This window comes from Hoplias malabaricus, chromosome 13, assembly GCF_029633855.1.
Source record: "Hoplias malabaricus isolate fHopMal1 chromosome 13, fHopMal1.hap1, whole genome shotgun sequence".
In the NCBI taxonomy this organism is placed as follows: Eukaryota; Metazoa; Chordata; class Actinopteri; order Characiformes; family Erythrinidae; genus Hoplias; species Hoplias malabaricus.
Genome location: NC_089812.1, coordinates 33210518 through 33232164, shown reverse-complemented (window position 1 = coordinate 33232164; position 21647 = coordinate 33210518). Strand labels below are relative to the sequence as shown.

Sequence of the window (21647 nt, the reverse complement as noted above, 5' to 3'; positions counted from 1 at the left end):
GAAATATATCTAATCTCTGCATCTATGACAGAGTTAGAGTTTCCAAGCTAATGAACAGTGAAAACCCAGTGGACAAAAGTAGCCATATTCTGCTCCTTTCAAGCTACGTTTCTGGAACGTCATCATCTCAGATTCACTCATTTGAACTGCCCACTTTGTCCACCAGATGTCAACCTTGAACAACGTTGCCTTTTGAGCCAGGGTCTCTGCCCCCTGCATTAACACTGAGGCCTCACTGTAGCTGATGAACTTAGGCTGAAGGCATGCAATTCACTTTAACTGACTTATCAGGGAAATATGCAAATCAGCATGACTCAGGAGGAAATGAAGTCATGAAGGCAAGTGCTGTCAATTTTACAGGTTTTGATTTTCCCATCGCCTCGGCCATGAATTTGCATCATTAGCTTTCCTTTATGTGCTTTCAAACCCCATTACTTTGCCTCCATTCCGTTCAGATACCTTGAGATTTCTTTGACTTTCAATGTCCGCACTCAGAAGCAGCAGCGCTCTGTGGATGTACTAACATTTTCAGAACACATTTGAGTGCAAATGGTTAGAAATAACCGTGCCTTCCTCCATAAATCCAAAATCCACTTATTTCTTAGGTTTGCATCACATTCGCACTTTGTAATGTAATGATTTTTCACAGTATGTACCCCTTCGTGGCTGTACCTGCGACGTGGAAGTGCCATTATCCTCACTTCCCAGCATGCTGCGGGCATTTTAATTAATTACTTCAGCTCAACAGATTCTATTCCGAAGAAAAAAAGCAGCGCTGTGGTCCTGCTGTGCATGCTGGACCATGAGGCCGCACATAATATGACTAATCAGCTAATCAAAACAGCTGCAATCATGACGGCATGTGGGGTATGATGAGTTACCACTCAAATTGTATTCTTAATTTTTAATGTATGCTACTTACTCAAAAAATAAAAGCCTTCAAAAGTTGAGACATGAAGCAGATCTCAATCCTGCGTTAGAGAAAGACCTGTGATTTCTGAATTCTGTCTCCAAACCCTGTCTTAGGAGAAAAGACAAGATTAATGTAAGCATTAAATTGTAAGTTGTGGTGATGAATGCGAAAAGCAGGGGGTCTCGTTCTGCACTGACGGATTGCTGAAAGAGTTCTGTGATGTATAATAGAGCTATATAAGAAAATGATGAGGTCTTACTCTTATGTAAATATTTCTCAGCTAATGCTGGGTTGAGATAAGTCAGACACTATTTGAGGCATTACTTAGAACAAAGGGAGTGAGAAAAAAAGGTTTCTCAGAAGAGGAAATGCAGAAACGGTGGAAAACATTGTTAGTCTTTAAACGGATGTTGAATGGAATGTAACGATGCTATGGCTAACAATTTGTTGACACCTACACTCCTGCAATTTCTTCTCAAGCTAATAGCTACATAACCCTCTACTCTTCTGGCAAGGCTTCAGTCAAGATGCCAGGACAATGCTGGATAAGGCCAGCAGCTAAGGTCACAGTTCCACTAGTGACCTGAAGTCCATATGCAGTTGCTAATGAGCAATTAATTTGAGTTCATGCTTTACTACTCGACATTATCACAACCTGTGTGTGCAGTTAAATGAGAAGTAGTCTATGTGTAGAAGAAGAAATAAGATAAAGAAGTCTTATTCAGGATGTCTTTCCTCCCAGTACTCTGTAGAGTGTGAATAACGAGTAAAAAAGACTAAAGTGGAAAGTGAAAATGCTTAAAGCACTTATTTTTACTAATTTATAGAGAAAAATATGTGTAGAATAATTGGCTGTGGTAATGATAGTGCAGGTTATACAGTGGCATGGCTTGCCTTGACAAGGGCAAATTGATTTTAAATAAAATATGGACGATATCCAGCCAGGGTCATTTCATTTACATGCACACATTATAAATGCACATTGCTCACCCTTTTCTTTAATAACATGCCTAGAGGCAGTATTTAAGCCTCTTTAGCAATCATACCTCCCTATCTGTGAGAGGCCACGGGATGGGTTTGATATGGCCTAATACCTCGGATCATTTGAGATTTAACGTGACCTGAATAGAATAATCTCTGTCCTTCACCTCTCGTTTTATCTCACTGGAAGCCAGGCTGCGTCTGAGAGCACAGCTCTGAATAATCATCCCTACAACTTGTCAAAAACGATGAGAGTTAGCCGACTCCTCTTATCTCGCTGGACGGCCTGCTGGTTAGTGCGCAGGCGCGCCACGGCCAGCCGTTAAGTGTGGAGCGGAGTTCCCGAGTGCACTTCATCATGGGATTAGGGACGTAGCCCGAGAGCTATGTCCTATTCAGAGCGAGACGAACGCGGGGAAGCGATTTTGCCTTAGGTGTTTTTTTTTAAAACTGTTTAGCTACCACCGAACCTGACCACTCACTTTCCCTGCTTTTGACCGGACACTCGTGGCCTTTAGGTCGGTTTGAAAAGTTGAAGGTCGCGCGGACTTTAAGAGGGACTCGCGCGAACTCGGACGGTTATCGCAGGATGGCATCCGCGCGACAGGACTACATTGCCCCGTGGTGGACTTACTGGCTTCACAATTTCCCACACATCAGCTTTAATTTTCAGCCGGTGGACAGTAGCTTCCAACCGCGGGATGTGGACTATCAGCAGGTCAGTGCTCCACTTTGAGCCCCGTCTCGAAATCACTGCGCGCGTGACTGCTTTCCCTCAGAGAGGCGCGCTCAACAACCGTTAAATTTAAACTTTCCTAAACGTCGTTTTCACTCTCGCCATTATTTCAACACGTTCAGTTTATTTATTATCTAACTAATAGCTTAAAACAGAGTGAACACTTTTAAACGAGGCCAATGTGTCTATTTGCTGAGGGTATTCGTTTGAAATGTGGAATACTTTGTTATATCTCCCCAGTATGTCAAATTCTGTAAGTGAACTGTAGTTGTTTATTTTAAAGATACGAAAATCTGAAAATATTTGTGCTGAAAGTTTGTAACCCTTACTCTGACGTAAATAATTATTTATTCAAGTAAATCTCACGCGGTTTTCCAGTGCTTATTGTTCATTTTAAAGAATTAAAACGTATCCAACACTTGAGAATGTAAGTATCTGGGGGAAAAAAATGTGTTATTGTCAATTAATCTACAGAGTTGACTTTACTTGTCTTATATTTTGTCAAGAGTGGGTACAAACCAGTCATTTGGGTGAAAAATACATAAATAAATATAAATATTTTTTTATTATTTTTTTAAAAATAAGTTTTCACTACTACACACACAAGACATGCCTTTTAAAACATATAGCAACTCAACATCAAGTCACTGTATTTGTATTTATTTATCTCTTGTTAACAGAGCTAAAATAACTATTTAAGGAAGGCCAAAATGGCTGACTCCAGATCATATTCTGTAGGAGTACAGCATCATAAACTGAAGCAACGGAAACTTGAAATGTTAGTGGCATGTTTGCTGTGAAAATCTTACTTGGTGGCTTTTCAGGGTCTGTGTTTAGCTTGTGGCTTTGCTTCATTCAATAAATGTGTTTGTACCTGAATAAGACCTAAGACATTCCCTTATTTCGATATGCAGGCCCCTGAATCCAGACTTATGGATATGGAGTATGCACGGCAGGTTGATCCAGCATCTGAGGCCATTTCACAGACTAGAAAATTCAATGAAGTCAGATCAAAGTCTTTCAAACAGGATTTTAAGCCCTAAAGCACTCATGAAAGCCTGCCATTCTGTGTAGCGTCATTAAGTAATTAGTGTCTGCTGTGAGCGGCCATTGAACATGTCTCGTAAAAACCCACAGGGAAGGCTTGTAAATGTGATTTCCGAATTATGCTTTATTTCCTACAGAATGGGCATTGTCGTGTAGTCCTTGCCTCCTGGTGTGCTTTTCATCCTGGTTATGCTCTTAACATGGATGATTTATACTTGCTACTCTTTTTAATGTTTGTGTGTGTTGTTTTGGTGAGTGTGGTATGACGTCATCTGAGTTGCTTCTCTGTTGTGCAGTAGGTGATCAGTTAAATACTCTCAGAGAGACAGAGTTTTGTACAGGAAGCTGTTCTGGATGTTGTGCTGGAACAGAAAGTGGATCCCATATCAGCACTGGAATACTGGGAGAAATCCTGTGGCTTTAGCTCCTTTCAGATCTTTGACAAAGCGCACACATCTCTCTTCATCCCACTTATAGTAGTTCAGAGGTTTGGTGAACACAAACACTTCACCTTAGACTTGAATGTACAGGAGGTATACAGGCAGGATGGTCTGAGTGCTGAAATTCTGTTGGGGAAAATTGTGTTCCCGGTTAAGTTCAGTAAATCTTTAACTGTTTTTCTTTCTCTCTTTTTGACATATGGGTTATTTTACAGCTTGTGTTCAAGGTCAGATTTTCTCTGAATCCCTTGAAAAAAAATCGATTAGGGAGTGAACAGCAACAAAGTAGACTTGACTGACTGTAAAACAGATCTCATCATTTTGTTGCCCCTCTTATAGAACATAGGACACTGTGGTCTTATTTAGACTTCTTTTAAAACAGTTCTACAGTTCAGGATTAAACAGGGTATTTGGTAACTGCATATGAAAGGAACTAAAGCAAATAGTAAAATGCAGGGGAGTAGAAACCCACTATGTTTATTCGTCAAAATATGTTTTTAAATGGTTAATTCCTTAACTAGTTCACTCTACTGCTTTACATGATCTGTTGTGGAAATGTGACATACTCTTATTTTATGTTCATATGATTTTTATAGCTTTAAAAGGTTTAAATATTCTTCATTCTTTAAGAGGGTTTATGCCTTTTTTTTTGCACCATATCTACCTTTTTGCATTCTGCATTTTGACCTCTTTATTGTGATTTTACCCACAGAATTTCTTCTGACAACCAGAACGTGCCAGCTGATAACAATGGGCGTGCTAAAAATAGCTGCCAGAATGAGGGCATGTGTAGAAGTTCAGCTCCAGTGTCAAATCTTCCACAGCACAATCATACTGGATCACCCCATGCGTTCAGAAACTGGAAGTTTTTAGTTAAATTACATTTTTTTGCTTCTTTCACACACCACCACAGAGCAGGTATGATTTGGGTGGTGGATCATTCTCAGTGCTGCAGTGACAGTGACATGGTGGTAGTGTGTTGGTATGAGTGGATCAGAAAAAGTTTCCATCAAACACTGTTTCCACTCACTGTCCACTCTGTTGGATACACCCATCTTCTTAGTCCACCTTGTAGATGTAAACTCAGAGACAGTAGCTGATTTATGCAGTGTCTGATCCACTTGTTCTACACACAGTAACACACCAGCACCACATCAGTGTCACTGCAGTACTGAGAATTATCCATCACCTAAATTGTACTTGCTTTTTGGTGATCCTGTGGGGGCCCTGAGCATTGAAGAAAGAAAGAGGTGAAGAGGCAAAAAATGTATGTAGCGCATGGACAGATAGTCTGCAGTTTGTAATTGTAGAACTACAACTTGCTCCTGTACAGTCAGTGGAGATGAGGCAATGGAAAATACGTGTAGATATATGGAGGAGGTCACAAAATTCTAATATGACTGTGTATATCAGTGCGTAGTGCTTGGTATTTTTAGTTTTACTTAAAGAATGAGTCATGCTGTGATTTTGTACCTAATGCGATGAGGTGAATTCAATCAAGCATATATAAGGCCTCTGGATGAGATTATGTGTAGGATATCGTGAACAGGTTGCAAACAATCGTTATGCCATTTCATGACTTGACAAAGAACAAGATGATATAGTGGAGAAGATTTTCAACAACCTCAAGACAAAAAAGTAGCGAAAACAAAAAGCGGATCATTTACATGAGTTTGAGGATTCCTGGGATTTTGTGTGTAAGAGTGTGACAGCCTGGATTAGTTTGGAAATGGAAATAGGTGGGAACCCATGTGACTAGTCTGAGTTTATAAGAGACTAATATCCTCTATATATCACTTGCTGCTGCCAGAAGCTGTAAATAAGATCTTCTGCAGATAAACAGTATTTGAGAGTAAGTGTGTGTTCAGCAAATATTTAAACTTTGAAAAAACCTGACTCCAGTCCTGCTTCGGCCAGACAGTTATCCTTACAGCGCTATCATATTGTTTCCATAACTAAATTGTCTGTTTCCAGAATGTTAACTTTATATAATATATACAATATAATACAATATATATATATATGTAGTAGTTTAATGTATGTTAAATTAGTGAGTTTTTTCCTCACATTGTTTGTGCCTTTTCTTTCATCATGCAACATTTTCAACACCCCAGGACAAATGATGTGGTGTTGATTTTCTAAGTGAGAATAAGTTAACACAGCATCTACAGGAAACAAAGTAATATATGACTTTGCTGGCTAATTTAGTCCTGAACTTCCATTCGTTTACTTTCAAATATTAGAGTACAGTGGAACCTCTACTTACGAACTTGATCCGTTCCGTGACCCGGTTCGTAAGTAGAAAAATTTGTTTCTCGAGTCAATTTTCCCCATTTAAAATAATGGAAAAGCAATTAATGTGTTCCAGCCCCCACCCCGAAAGTCACCCTTTTTGCGCTGATATATGTTTACAACACTCTCAAATTAGTAAAAAAAATACATGTAGCGTTACTAAAAATAAAAGAGAAATACAGTGGCAACAGTAAACGACTGGCTGGAGGAGTAACACAGGCACTGGCTGTATGACGGGAGGTGGGGGGGGAGTGGAATAACGGAGAGTAGGCGGTGAATGTGGGGAGACGAAGCGTAGATACGGCTTAACTTAGCACGAATTTCGATGTCTGCTATTTACACTAATGCTAAATTGCTAAAGCTACAATGTGCTAATCTTAAACGCTCACTCAAGTCTGGACGCGCTGGGAGACTCGCCTATTGGGGTCAGTGGCCATTTCCAGCCGCCGGCTCGGTGCAGGGTCGGGTTCGTTTCTAGAGTCATGGTTAATTGGTGGAGGCAAAAAATATTCAAAAGCCCAGTTCGTATCTTGGAATGTTCGTTAGTGTAGGCGTTCGTAAGTAGAGGTTCCACTGTATCTATATCTAGGGTGGTACAGTGGCCCAAAAGTAGTGTCAATGTCACACAACTCCAGGGTCCTGTCGCTATTATGTGGGTCTTGTGTGACTATATGTAAGGAGTTTGGTGTGTTTTCTCTTAGTCCTTTTCCACCAACATGGAGCTGGTTACTTTCCTGTTTGTGCAACTGATTTTGAATCATTTGGCACATTTCCACCAACATAATGTCACTGTCCAAAGTAAAACATATTTCCCAAATAGCAACTTTTATATGAGAAAGATAAATCCTTTTTAATTTTCAGTGAAAGAATGGAGCAGTTCTGTTGGTCCATTCATCATGATATTTTTTTTTACACAACATGAAGGACCACTGCTGTGTTCAAATGAAATAGTAAACTAAAAATCAACCCAAAAGCTAGATGCATTGTTTTTCATTGAACAGCAATGATTAACTGCTTTGGGAAACCAAAAGGTTAATTGTTCAGCTGCATCCAAATAATAATAGGTGCGGCACAAAAGCTGTGATGACATCCAGGGTCGTGTCTAGCTTAAGAACCACAATAAAGAGCACAGAAACTAAATTGTTATGGCGCAGTGACCCTTTATTAACTTTCTGATCTGGAAACAAAAACAGGAATACGATCCTTGAGTGTGTTTTCTGAGGCTGTGGTCGGCACGAGGGTTGTTCACTTTTACGTTTCTCTTCTGCTTTCAGTCAGAATCTCTAGCACAGCACTGGGACCATATACGGAAATACTCATATGACCGTTCACACATGAGCATTGTATCTCAATACAAACCCAGTGTAAACCGTGTTAAACCATGACCCTTTTTGGAATCTATTCGTTTATCTATGGCTCTGGAGCTGTTCGTGTTAAAACAGAGAGCAGCTCTGTGAAGTGACTCAGCCTTGGTTCCCATCAAAGCTGGTGCAAATCCAGGTCACCTGCATCAGTGTGGGTTCTATGTTTTTCTCTCACAAAGCTGGATTGTCTATAGGTGTGAACATGTGAGTGAGTGGTGCCCTGTGTTAGTCTGGTGCCCTGTTTGATTGCGGTTAGGCTCTGGATCCACCGTGACCCTGAACTGGATGAAGCAATTATTGAAAATGAATGAGTGACTGTATAAAAATATTTGCACTGTCCACATTTTATGTATTAATGGTTTTAATATATAAAAAGTACTATTGTTTTTTCAGCACGATGTGGACTTAAAAATAAATAAATAACTCCAAAACTATTTTTTTCCTTCTTCCCAGGACCAGTTATGCCCTTACATTTGCATGTATATACCTTCTGTCAGCCACTAAATTCTGACTGCTATTAAACATACTAAGCCTAGACTAAGGCAGATTTTCACTCAGAATCCCCACTGACAGTTCAGTTTAGTTAAGGACTAGGTTGTGGCTGGAAACCTAAATCTTCTTAAAATTAAATAGACGTCTTCCCTGTAGCTTCCCTCATGTTCCTGTCTCCCACACTTTGAGTTGTATTGAATTAAAGAGTATGTAAGTCGGAATTATGTTGATGGAGTTGAATCTGAAAATGTACCCAACTTTCAGTTAATTAAAACAGGTTTTTACATGGACTTGCTAAAAAAAATGTCAAGGCATTTATTTAAACACATGAAAATGTCTATTTCCAGCATTGACTCGTTTTTTTTCTATTATGCAACATGAGCTGCTCTATTAGAGCTGCTATTTACTGCTCTAATAGCAGGATTCTGGTGTGATTGACTCCCATTAGTTGATTTCATAAGCCTCTGAAAATGGCTTCTATTCAGAAAGGACGTATTATTTACCAAGTAACTCTGGAAAGCGTTTTACATTTCTGTGTCTGACAGACGTAATGCTGCAGGCGCCTAATCGGAGCTTTTACTCACTTGTTCTTTCAATTCTCTTCATTTCTTTTCTTCCCCAGTACACCTCTGCTGCAGGCTGTGGTAACTCAGGGGTCACAAGACTGCAGGGGTTATTTTATCACATGATGCTCTATTCAAGGGAGCCATTTGAATGTGTCTGGCTTTTCTCAGTCCATGTGGGCTACCATGTAAATATGCTCAGGCTTGCTCTTGCAGGTTTTACCACTCTACCTTTCTACCCACTCATGACTTTCCGACTCAGAATTAGTATTGGAATCACACACATACACACATGCTTTTACACACTACCTCAGCAGTAAGCTTAGTGTTCAGTTTATTAGTGGCATGTGACTGGTCCTTACTTACAACTAAACACAATGCACTATTTCTCTTAAAGTTGACACATACAGTATTTTCTCAATTCTAAAAGCCCTATGGGTTTAGACCAGGGGTCTGCAACCCGCGGCTCTTTTGATCCCTCTGTTGCGGCTCAGCTTTTGAGAATAATTAATGAGTATTTAATTAAAATGAATTTTATTTTGCTTCGTTCATTTTCAAAATGTAATTCTATGAAGATTATGGCGATCTTGTAACATCTAAAATATTTTAATATTTAAAATATTTTTGTCGCTCTTAATACACTTAATACTTAATACACAACTTCCAACGTGCGACACCCGTCATTGTGCGGTTTCTTGAACTTTGTGACCGCTGACTGCACGGCGCCAGTAAAATAATGACGGCACACAGAGAGAGGACAGCGTTTGTTTGCTGCCAGTGGATAATTTAAGTTCAGCATTTTTTTTTCATTACTTCGAGGACTCAAATAGACATTGAGTATTTTACTTAACCTTCAACCCAACGTCTTTTTTCGGAGTTAAAAATGTTTTGTTGCATGCAGAAATGTTATTTCATTTTCTCTGCAGTTCTTTGATTTCATAAATGTAACACAGTACAGTTTGTTTATACACAGCACAAAGGCAAAAAACCCTGTTATGCGCAGTGTTATTTCATTTAGAATTTCAAAAGGGTTTTGTGGCTCCCAGTGTTTTCTTTACTGTGTGAAATGGTTCTTTGAGTGGTAAAGGTTGCCGACCCCTGATTTAGACAGATTGAGTTAACCATTAGAAGTAATATATTTGCATTAAATAAAAGAAAAGAAAAAGTTGTAGTTCTTTGTCTTCTATATTATTTTATACAAAGGCATAGATTTACATAATAATTTATATAATTACTGAATTTGTAATGCACTGTGGCACGGTGGTGCACGGTGGCGCAGCAGGAAGTGTCGCAGTCACACAGCTCCAGGGACCTGGAGGTTGTGGGTTCGATTCCCGCTCCGGGTGACTGTCTGTGAGGAGTTGGTGTGTTCTCCCCGTGTCCGCGTGGGTTTCCTCCGGGTGCTCCGGTTTCCTCCCACGGTCCAAAAACACGCGTTGGTAGGTGGATTGGTGACTCAAAAGTGTCCGTAGGTGTGAGTGTGTGTGTGTCTGTGTTGCCCTGTGAAGGACTGGCGCCCCCTCCAGGGTGTATCCCCCGCCTTGCGCCCAATGATTCCAGGTAGGCTCTGGACCCACCGCAACCCTGAATTGGATAAGCGGTTACAGATAATGAATGAATGAATGAATGAATGAATTTCTAATAATATGGCACAGTTGGCCACTCTAATGATGTGCTTCAGCTTTGAATCCGACTCCCTTGGGAATGTGCATTAGAGCAGGACAGTCAAAAAAGCAGTGTGTCAGATCACAGCATCATTTACAAAGTGTGCTACAGGAGGAAGAGGGAGTGTGAGCTTGCCGCCTACAGGAAACAGAGGACTGCACTTTAGATAGAGCCCAATAAAGCCAACACAGATCAGTAAAATAATAATGCTGTAATCGGCCCTGATACCGATCTTTGAGATCGTATAGCCTTTATAATTTAAGACTCATCTTTCAACTCTGATATACATATGTAAAATGAAATAAACTCATGCAGGTATTAAATCAAAACTGTATGAACAGTTTCATGCCTTAAATAGGTCTGAGACATCATTCAATAGAAACAACATGAAACACATCAAATCTGTTTTTCTCCTGTCATTTTTTCACAAATTTTATTGTCATTGTATAAAGATTGACGCGACCCAGTCTCCGTAAAATTTACACATGTTTCAATGCAATGTATTAAGACTATTGGCTTGTTTGTTTTCATCGAAACTTTGTGTTCTGTTACTATGGTTACACTTTGTGACTTACTTTCGGAAGAAGCACACGGCCAGTGTACACAGCGTAAACAAATAAACAGCGTGAAATCAAATAAATACCTGAAAAATCACATTTACTTCAAGGATATAAAAGAGACAGAGGCACAGGTGTCTAAGGTTCATTCAGATCAAGGTTCTTTATTGTGTTTCAGTGTTTTGCTGCTAAATTAGCATCTGTGCTTTCACTCTTTTACACATGTAAACCAAAACATGTTTGATCATTGTCCATAATTAACACCAGCAGAAATTCAGATTGTATCCTTTTCTGTAAACTTTCAATCCCGGTCAAAGCAGCAGCTCATGTTTATGTGATGTTAAGGAAAGAGTAAGAAGAAAGTTGAAATGAATGCTGTGGTGTGTAGTGATGAGCAATATTTGAAGTTTGTTTTACAAATAACGATGAATTTTGGAGCTTGATTTCTTTATTGAATGTTCAAGAAGATTTTGAATAATGCCGTGGAAAATGGTTTGTTTCCCAAATGTTACATGAACCACCAAACAAAAGAATCAGATATGTACAATAAATATAATTTCAGCCTTTACCTGCCGCATGGGGTAGAGATGTACTTGACAATTATTTATTTATTTTTATAATTTGTCGTTTCTGTCAGGAATTGTTATATATTATAACTGGTGGTTTTTGCTCGGTTTTCCTTTTCCTTCTTTTCACAACAGCACTCTTGTGAAAATTTTTGTACGATATAAAAAATTGTAAGAAAAACAGCAAGGTCTAAATGTGTGTCTAGCATACAGGTTATTTTGACTTGATAATGGAAATGTTCTAAATTAAAGTACAGTGGAACCTCTACTAACGAACGCCTACACTAACGAACTTTCCAAGATACGAACAGGGCATTTGAATATTTTTTTTGCCTCCACCAACGAACCATGACTCTAGAAACGAACCCGAGCCTCTGCCGAGCCGGCGGCTGGAAATGGCCACTGACCCCAATAGGCGAGTCTCCCAGCGCCCCCAGACTTGAGTGAGCTTTTAAGATTAGCACATTGTAGCTTTAGCAATTTAGCATTAGTGTAAATAGCAGACATCGAAAATCGTGCTAAGTTAAGCCGTATCTACGCTTCGTCTCCCCACATTCACCCACCTACTCTCCGTTATTACACCCACCCCCCACCTCCTGTCATACAGCCAGTGCCTGTGTTACTCCTCCAGCCAGTCGTCACGTCTTCAAGGAAGCGATGTGTAACCACTTACAACTTTATTTCTTTTTTTATTACTGTTTCCACTGTATTTCTTTTTTATTTGTGGTAATGCTACGTGTATTTTTTTTACTAATTTGAGAGTTTTGTAACATATATCAGTGCAAAAAGGGTGACTTTCGGGGCGGGGGCTGGAACGCATTAATTGCTTTTCCATTATTTTAATTGTGGCATTTTGATTCAACTTATGAACCGGGTCACAGAACGGATCAAGTTTGTAGGTAGAGGTTCCACTGTATATGAACTGTGGGCTAAACTCAGAATTCAATAAACTGAGCATTACAGCCCTACAAAACAGCATTTCATTCAGTATAATCAACCTGTAGCGTATAGAGGCAATGTGAGCTATATTTTCATGTTTTTTTTTTTTTTTTTTTCTTCTTCTTAAGGAAGTTGGTTTGCCCAGATTGTCAGCAGATGGAACAGATCTGCTGGCAGCAATGAAAAAAAAATCCCCTTCACATTCATTCCCTATCTGATCTGGTGTTTTGAAGCATAGTGTCATGGCCTGTTGCTTTTGTTGCATTCTTACGGTACCGAATGAACATCTCACGGGTTTGGAAGTTAGTTTTAGGGTGTTGCCTATGTGTCTGTGCGTGTTTTTGAGCTCGTATATAAAGACAGCTGTGGGGAGTCCTAAGAGTGCAGTAAAACTCGCCCACATACAACAAACTCAAAAGCTACCAAATTGAATGTTGGAAAAACAGAGACATGAATTATGTGAGTAATGTGGTCAAACATCCATATCAAACTGTGAAATAGCCTACAGGATTCTCTACAACTGAGGGGAGGCCACAAATCCAAAGCACTAAACATCCTTATGGATAGTATTGTTTCATTTGCTCATTCGGATTCCTTGCGTAGTCTGAAGTAGTTGCTGCCTCTTGTGTTTTCTCCTCACTGTGGTGACTGACATGAATATTCGAATATTTAAGGCTTTAATGCCAGTATTTCATAATCACCTTGAGCAAGGTTAGCCAAAGTTCACTGTTCAAGGTGTTTCGTAAATAGAAAATAAATGTGATCTCTTCCAGCTCAGGCTTACTCTCCCTGCTCCACTCATATGCACCTTGGCTAAGACTTAGTGCCACCCAACAGAGTCTAACCTAATCAAACTAGTAAAATGTATTTTAAAAAATAACCAAAAATAAAAATACTAACATCCATAATGTCCCACTCCTATTAGGAACTTGCATTAACGGGTACTTTTTTATAAAAATAAGTAGCTGTCAAGTGTATTGGATTGTTTGGCCATCTTAAGGCGTTGACCAATGCAGCATTATTATTTCTAGAAAGAGCCGTTCTAATTGGTTGATTGTTGGCTGCCCCTAGTGTCATGCAGATCAGACAGTGCAAGTATTTCCACTTTCAGCATTCCATTATTAAAGTCAGTTGACTCGACCATTTGGGACAAATGCCTCCTTTACGGAATTGTGTTACAAGACACACACAACTTAAATACCAAGTTGTGTGTCCCTGGTAGGGCTGGGCGGTATGACCAAAAAACTCATATCTCGATATACCTAAAAGAAATGACAATATACGATACTATATTATGAAAAGCTTTTAACGTGCACGTGAGCGAAATACAGAGCTGAACCGGACATTTGTGCTCAGTTTTAAGTGATGGAAACCTGCATATCCTCAGCATACTCGATATAACACATAGTAATTTGCAAAACCGTGCATCAGAAGCTTGTGCTTACATCGCAATATGGCAAAGGTTTTATCGAATTAAAAAACATAGTGGTATTATATCTATCTATTATATCATCACCTAGTCACTGGTGATGAATTTTAAGGGTTTGTTCATTAATGGCGGAAAATAAGACTGTTTTCACTTAGTTTTTTCATCTCATCTCCCTGTTTACAGTCTCTGATCGTCCTTGCCTGTGTGGCAGCAGTGGGTCTGGGCGTGAGTCTGCTGGTCCTGGCTGTTTACTTGAGCTGCCTCTGCTTCTGCCGCCGGGAAGAGGCTGAGGAAACCAAGAGGCCCGATGGCTGCTGCATCACATGGACTGCTGTGATCACAGGCCTGGTCATATGGTGAGTAAATCCGCCTCATTCTCACAGGGTACAGGCTCCTGGGGCCATGTTGGGCACCCTGGAATGTTGCCTGCTTGTCTAAAGTGTGTGAGAGAAGTACTGTAAGAAACCAATGGCTGAATGTTGTACAGTATTTAAGGACACTAACAAAGACAGCATAAAATGTTTTTTTTTTTAATAAGTGAAACAGTCATTGTTGAATGCACAGATACATTTGTAGTGAGAAAATTCACAACATAATTCAGGTTGCTGAGTTAATATTGATCCCTTGTATTATACTAACAATAAGAGGTGGCTGAAATGTGAAGTGCCTTATTCCTATTCCTTATTCCTAAGTGTTTTCTTGCTTAAAATGAGTGTTTATGACCTAAACATAATAAATGTTCACTTACCCAGACATTGTTCTTTACATAGTCAATATAAAGTGCCCACAACACTAAGAAATCTTGCTTTTAAAGGAGATTACTTTGAAAAGCATAGATTACTGCTGTCTGGCTTCTGCATTTAAAGGTTTATTGTACAATAGCCCACTTAAATACATCAATTACATTGATAACATGACTGGCATATTTCTCCAGCCCCTCTCTTTTGTTAATTAGACAAAGACTGAAGCAGAGTTGTGCAGTTTTTCTACACTACTTCAGTCTGACATCACACTATCAGAGTTCATGTAGTCAAAGATTTTAAAGGATATTTTTTTTGTGTGTGTGTCTCTCTCTGTCTGTCTGCTTTGTGCATTTAGACAGGAGAGAGAGTGACAGTGCAAGCTTTATAATAACGTTCTATTAAGAATTCACATCCCAGCCCCATTCAGAATAAAGCCTTCAGACAGGACCTGCATTGCCCTTCTTTACTTATGAACCACAGGCTGCAAAGAGTGCTCAGGGAGGTGGCGGGGGGATGATGTGGATAGAACGAGATTGACGTGAACCTGTGACATTTCATTTGGAGCGGCTGACGTATTTTGCCAGGGATAATGAGGCATTATAGTAAAGGCTAGATTTATAATGCTGCAGGTAGAGGAGGGGAGAGGGCTGGGATGAGTGGATATGCCTGGGCTTTCAGCTAAACGTTTTGCCCATTGTTACCTGTAGATTCACAGCAGGAGACTGAAGAGCCTGAAAAGAAACATCAAATCTGAGACCTACACTATTTACTTTCCTTGCATTGCTCAGGGGATAAGCTAAGATACAGTCTCAGCTTTTAATGTGGAATGGGATTCTGCTGCATACCTATTCTACAATTAGTGTTTAGTCATTGATCTTAATGGCTGCTTTGACAGAACAGCTCATGCATTCCCATGAATCTTAGCCCATGAAATAACCAAAATGCCTTAAAGGCAACATTCAAGATTATTATTATTTTTTTTAAATAAAGTTTTGAGGATGTTTCCTCACCATTTCCTAGCTCTTCAGTCCGATTATGTGCTTGAAACCAGACTAACGTGTTTACGAAGCCCCGGTTTCAGTAAATGGGTAAAATAAAACAAGATGTCTTGGTCTGGTATGCTCGGCTATCATGGAAGAGCAAAGGTATCTGCGTTTTTAGACAAAACAAAGATTGCTCTTGCTCCATAGTTGTGCAATATCAAGTTCAAGTTCAAGAAGTTTATTGTCATTTCAGTAGTATTCAGTGTTTACAGTACACAGTGAAACGAAATAGCGTTGGAGTTACAAATGAGTTTTTCTTTTTTTTTTTGTAATTCAAGCATCTTGAAGTTGAACTTTAGTCACGTACAAACAATAGTAATTATAGCGTTCCACCTTAACACTGAGCTTCTGAATGTAAATAAAAGTACAACCTTTCCCCACAGTCGCAATTGTCTCCATTAATGACACAATATTTCCATACTTCGGATGAAGTTCTGTCAGACATCGTTTGATAGCAGAAGAGGTGCGAGGAAGTAGACAAGAGGGAGAGATCCCTGAGCTGGAACCAGGCCGATGAGCATGAATTCCAAAGACATCAGCAGTCCAAAGGAATCAGCACCCAGCTCAGTTCATGCTCCCTTAATGGTTGCTAACTTAATAGTGAAGGGCTTTTATTTCAGCCTTTTTGCACATGCTGTAGTTCCTTAACCTCAAATTTGTTAATTACTCATTAGTTTCATTAGTTAAAGGCTAAGCAGCAGCTCTATGAAAGTGTCAAACAAATAAATACAGTGGAATTTGAGTTCCTAACTTGTGTTTATTGATAGTCAGAAAACATGTTATTTCTTACTAATTCAAGGAATAAGGTTTAAAAGACCTTTGGTCCCCCCCCAACGGTGTTCGGAAACTCTAATAGGCGTCTTGCCTGTGACGTAGATGGTGGACAACAACTCTAGAAGCTGCACTTAATTTAATGCAAAATGACGAAAAGGTGTGTTGTTTTTGGCTGCAATCAATCAATGTACAGTGGGACATCTGTGCACAAATGGCCCAAAGATCCCAAAATATCCAGAAAATGGAATTAATTTGTCAACTTTAAACAGACACTTTGGAAAGGACCATCCGCTCACTCCGTTATCTGTAGCTCATTTCACTGGCGCTTTTCCAACAATATGGGCATGTAAGGACACCAACGAAAGGTGTTCAAGAGCCTCTGTAACATGGAGGTAAACAGGGTAAGGACACTCACTTCGCCTGTTTTAGTTGGTGTTAGTTAACGTTAGCTTGACTCGCTAAACTCGGTGCTCAGATTATACTCGGCTACGTAGCTGCATTACGTTGGTTTATAGTGTCGGATGAATTCGAGTTGGACTTCGATCACATTTACAAGAATAACGGTACCTCTAAATTTGAGTTTAGCTTATTGCTAGGCTATTGTCATGAATAATGTTGGTTATTTAGCTAGATACTGTCATAACAGTCAGTCATAACGGTGTTTTACCGTGGCGTTGTTCAGCTGTTGTCCACCAGTGACGTCACGGTTGCGTTCAAGAATTTCCGTAGCGAGCTCGGGTTTTTCCGTCAATTTAATAAAATTGTCAGTTTTAAAGCAAATTAAGCTGCTATTTTCATTTTAATTCATAGTTATATCTGTCAGTAACTACAATAATGTGAAATATTCATGGAGGCCCATTAAGTGGTGCTTAGCCTTTGAAATATGTTACACTAGGATTCAGGGGGTTTAACGTATTTTCCAGTATTTTTATACAATCTCTGTCATATTGTAGGCATTTTTTGCTGTTGTATTTCCAAGCAAAGAACTTGCAAAGAAGAGGAAGGGGAACTGTGTGGAAAATAAATGACTAAAGATGTCAGGTTGTGTTGATGTTGCTAAACAATCAAGGGGTTTCTACCGATTTGAATCAGCACAGTTTTACCATCACTGAAAGCTTTTAGGACCATAATTAATTAAATCAAACCTATTCACTGGCCTGATTGTACACATGTTACAGGTAGTAATTATCTTGACAAAGTCATGTATAATCTATTCAAGAATTAAATATGTGAACTTTTAAATTTAAGTGAATATATGAGTGCATTAGTTACAGAACATTTCCAATAGCTGATTAATATCTGTAAAATATTTGCTGTTTTTCACTGGGTGTATATACTCTCCCTTAATATTTGTTTCATTATTTAATTATTTATTTTTTTAATAAAGTTGTCATTTATGTTTTCTAATACCCTATACCTCCCCTCCCCCCACTCCCAAAAAACTATTCCTAAAGCCTTTTTCACGCTGTAACTGAACTGTAGTGTTTCAGGGCCAGTTAGGAGGATCAGCATGCTGCTCACATTACTAGCATTTCATAATTCCAATGAAAGAGAATAAAGAATTTTTGCCAATTGCTTAATTAAGTTACAGAAGGGTTCACCTTAATCTTGTGACAGTCATGTAAGCTGAGATCTGATTGAGTCAACTCGCTATTAACATTCCACCTCTGAACACAGAGCCCCTTGTAGTGTTAAGTGCTACAGCATGATGCTGCTTAGTGGAAAGGGTCTCTCTTAACTCTTTTTTGTGTCCTGACTTTTGCATTTGCTGCTACTGTGAGCAGCTGATTTACAGTGGAGTCATGTATTCATCAGTCCTTCTTATGTTTTAATACATATAAAAGCCATCCTCATAAAAACAGTAGGTTTCTTCTGATTGAAAATAAAAAAACAGTTTTGGAATTGGCTGAAAATGGTAAGATATTGTGCTACAGATGGTACAGTTTAGTTATTTAATTTATATTATCTTCCTTTCCTATTTCAGGTGTCATTTTTGAAAGTGTGTGGTGTGTGTGTGTGTGTGTGTGTGTGTGTGTGTTTTCCCAGAAAAACCTGTATTATACCATATAAATAACTGAATAACTATAACCAAAGACAGGGCCTTGTAATAGTTATAACACCCTCTCTAAACTTCTGTATTGTATATCTGCTGGGACATTTCTTTAAATTTAACTCTGGTCTGGACAAGCATGTTTCAGACTGTGGTTTTCTTGCATACTTTTTTTTTTCTTTTCTTTTGTTTACTTACTTGCTTCTTGTTCTAGTTCTCACCTCCTCCTCCTCAATGGCAAATATAGACCTCCTGTGAACTTCGCTTTGATCATGATTTCAGATGACTAAATTTCCTGTCTGTGTGTGAACTTCCTTCTCTATAATTTTACACCGGTTTAAATACAGATTTAAAGGAACAATTCAGTCATTTTTAGCAAAAGAAGTGAAAATAATAGTACTGCAATTTATTATTTAGGATTCCTTGATTTTAATGATGTGCTGCTCAAATACGTTGACGTTTTTTAATAAACCAGCTTATACTCTATTGCATGGGTCCCCTACATGGTGGCAACCATGTTTAAATGCACAGAATTTTATAAGCTAGTGTGTCTCAGTATAGTAGTTTCATAACATGAAGAAGAACCATTGGAGAAAATGAAGGAATGCTCTTTAACTTGTTTAATTCCTCTGTAGAATCTAAAAATGGAGACCAGGTCACGTCTGTCAGCTTGAGAATATTACATGAGAATATTACATGAGAATATTTCTGTGCTGGAGCTAGTTCACTTGATTTTTGCAATTATTTACAACATAGAAAAACCTCAATTATACATGTTCAGATGAATTGTATTGTTTTAGAACAGGCTGCAACAAGCAACAACAGGCTTTTGTTCAGTTGTTTTCATTGAGGTGTTATGTATTAAAGGGGGCATGATGTAATATCTAATAAGCTAATGATATACTGTTAATGCCTGTTGTGTAGTGCATAAGTGATGTGTAAAGTGTTTTTTTTATTTTATTTTATTTTGTAAATGTAGTACCCTAATTTTATTCATTTATTTTTTTGGGCAGAGGTGGATCTTACATTTTTTCAGTTATCAACGCTGTGAATTTATGTAGTGATGTCAAAAGCATGCATTTCAGTTTTCACATTCATTTATTTAATTGACTATTCACACAATAATTAAAGCAAGTTATTATTTATTCAAGAGAATATCAGCTTTTATAAGGAAGTGGAAAATAGGTGAGGGGAAAAAAAAAGCAAGATATGGATTTTAAGATGTTAACTCTTAACTTTGCAATAACCGAGCACCAGGCTGTCACAGTTGGATAAAAAGCTCTCATCTAAACGTATTAATCTTTCATCGTTTCCCAGTGAGAAGACATCTCAATACTGTGGGCTTGAAAGGATCTTTCATTTATTTATTTATTTTATTTATTTATTTGAGTAACCAAGAGCATGATATGCAGATGTCTGTTGTTTAAGCTTCCTATTTATTTATTAATCGTAATCGTGGTAAATTGTGCAATTAAACGTGGTATTGATTTGCGCTCACATCACCCACCACTAAGGACAGTTGTATATAAATGCAATCATAAGGCATTATTTGGCAAATACAATACCTCACATAATTTAAATTGTGTAGTCCTTATTGCTTCTGTCATATTACATGCATTACATAACTTTTTCTAAGAACAGTAAAACAGTCGGATCAAATTTTACAATGTGCAATGAAACATAGCATAATAAAGTCATATAGAGGCTTTTGCCATGAGATATACAGTATTATGGATACCATAAGTGCACACTTTTTAATGCTGTATAACTGATTTTTAGAAGTGTTACCGTATGCAAAATAACCACGTGTGGTTAGGTCAGAAAAGTGCTGATGAGCTTATTAAAAGTAAGGATAGTTGCTGAAGGCCCGGCTACACTTTAGATTTCCTGCAGTTTTTGTGCCTCAAACTGCCTCCCAGCGACAGAAGAGCAGCTGGAGCTGAGGATTAGTGTGAGGACCTGCGTCGTTAGCACAGAGACATTTAGCTTCACCCAGTCTGCAAGCAAATACTCCTATCACGAACCGCTCTCACGTTAATTAGTTCAAATGCCATCCAGATATTTAGCCAAGCAGCGGCTGCTAAGGCTCTTACAATGAGGCAGAGTGAGGGATCACGGCTCATTCATGCTAATGCTCGTAGCTTGTAGAATCTTAAACAGGTGCATGTGCTTTAGGCTGGAACCAATGAGTCTGAACTGGCAACTTTTCATACCCCCAATAAAGCTATTAAACCTAGGCACTTCATTTAAAAGATGCCTTGTTGTTTATCTCTGTTTCAATTTTCAAATGCAAGTGTGGTATGTATGTTTTTGCTTAAAAAAAACATTTTGGGAAAAGATAAAACATAAATTGTAGGCACATTTTTAAATATTAGGTTTTATTTGAGGTAATTTCCCAGTTATACCACAGCCATCTGAGACCGGAAGTCAATGCTCTCATCTGTTAGCTAACTGTGCGGTTTGAGATGGGCTTTACATGGGAGGAAGCAAACATTCTTCTTCCAGGGTTGTAATATTGTGTGACTGGGGGAGAACCAGCTAGGGTTGAATTCACAAGAAAGGAACAATTGGGGTGGGCGGAAGGTATTTAAAGTTTGGTATAAATTTGGCTAAAAGGTTTTTTTTTTGTGTGTGTGTGGCAGGGGTATTTTATTTATTTATTTTTTTGGAAACAACAAATCTCATAGTTTGACTTTCAAACATAGGACGGCACGGTGGTGCAGCAGGTAGGTGTCGCAGTCACACAGCTCCAGGGACCTGGAGGTTGTGGGTTGGATTCCCGCTCCGGGTGACTGTCGGTGAGGACTGTGGTGTGTTCTCCCTGTGTCCGTGTGGGTTTCCTCCGGGTGCTCCAGTTTCCGCCCACAGTCCAAAAGCACACGTTGGTAGGTGGATTGGTGACTCCAAAGTGTCCGTAGGTGTGAGTGTGTGTGTGTGTGTGTGTAGCCCTGTGAAGGACTGGCGCCCCCTCCAGGGTGTATTCCTGCCTTGCGCCCAATGATTCCAGGTAGGCTCTGGACCCACCGCGACCCTGAATTGGGTAAGGGTTACAG

The 21647-nt window shown here is 39.0% G+C and overlaps 1 protein-coding gene across 1 annotated transcript in view; it reads left to right on the top strand.

The window, feature by feature from the left end:
- Window positions 1–2204: 2204 nt before the first annotated feature.
- ttyh2l (tweety homolog 2, like) overlaps window positions 2205–21647 on the top strand; it is a 57041-nt gene continuing 37598 nt past the window's right edge. The window contains exons 1-2 of the mRNA XM_066642930.1: window positions 2205–2612; window positions 14168–14340. Of these exons, the coding sequence (XP_066499027.1) occupies window positions 2484–2612; window positions 14168–14340 (302 nt within the window). The 5' untranslated portion in view covers window positions 2205–2483. The remainder of the gene's footprint in view (window positions 2613–14167; window positions 14341–21647) is intronic.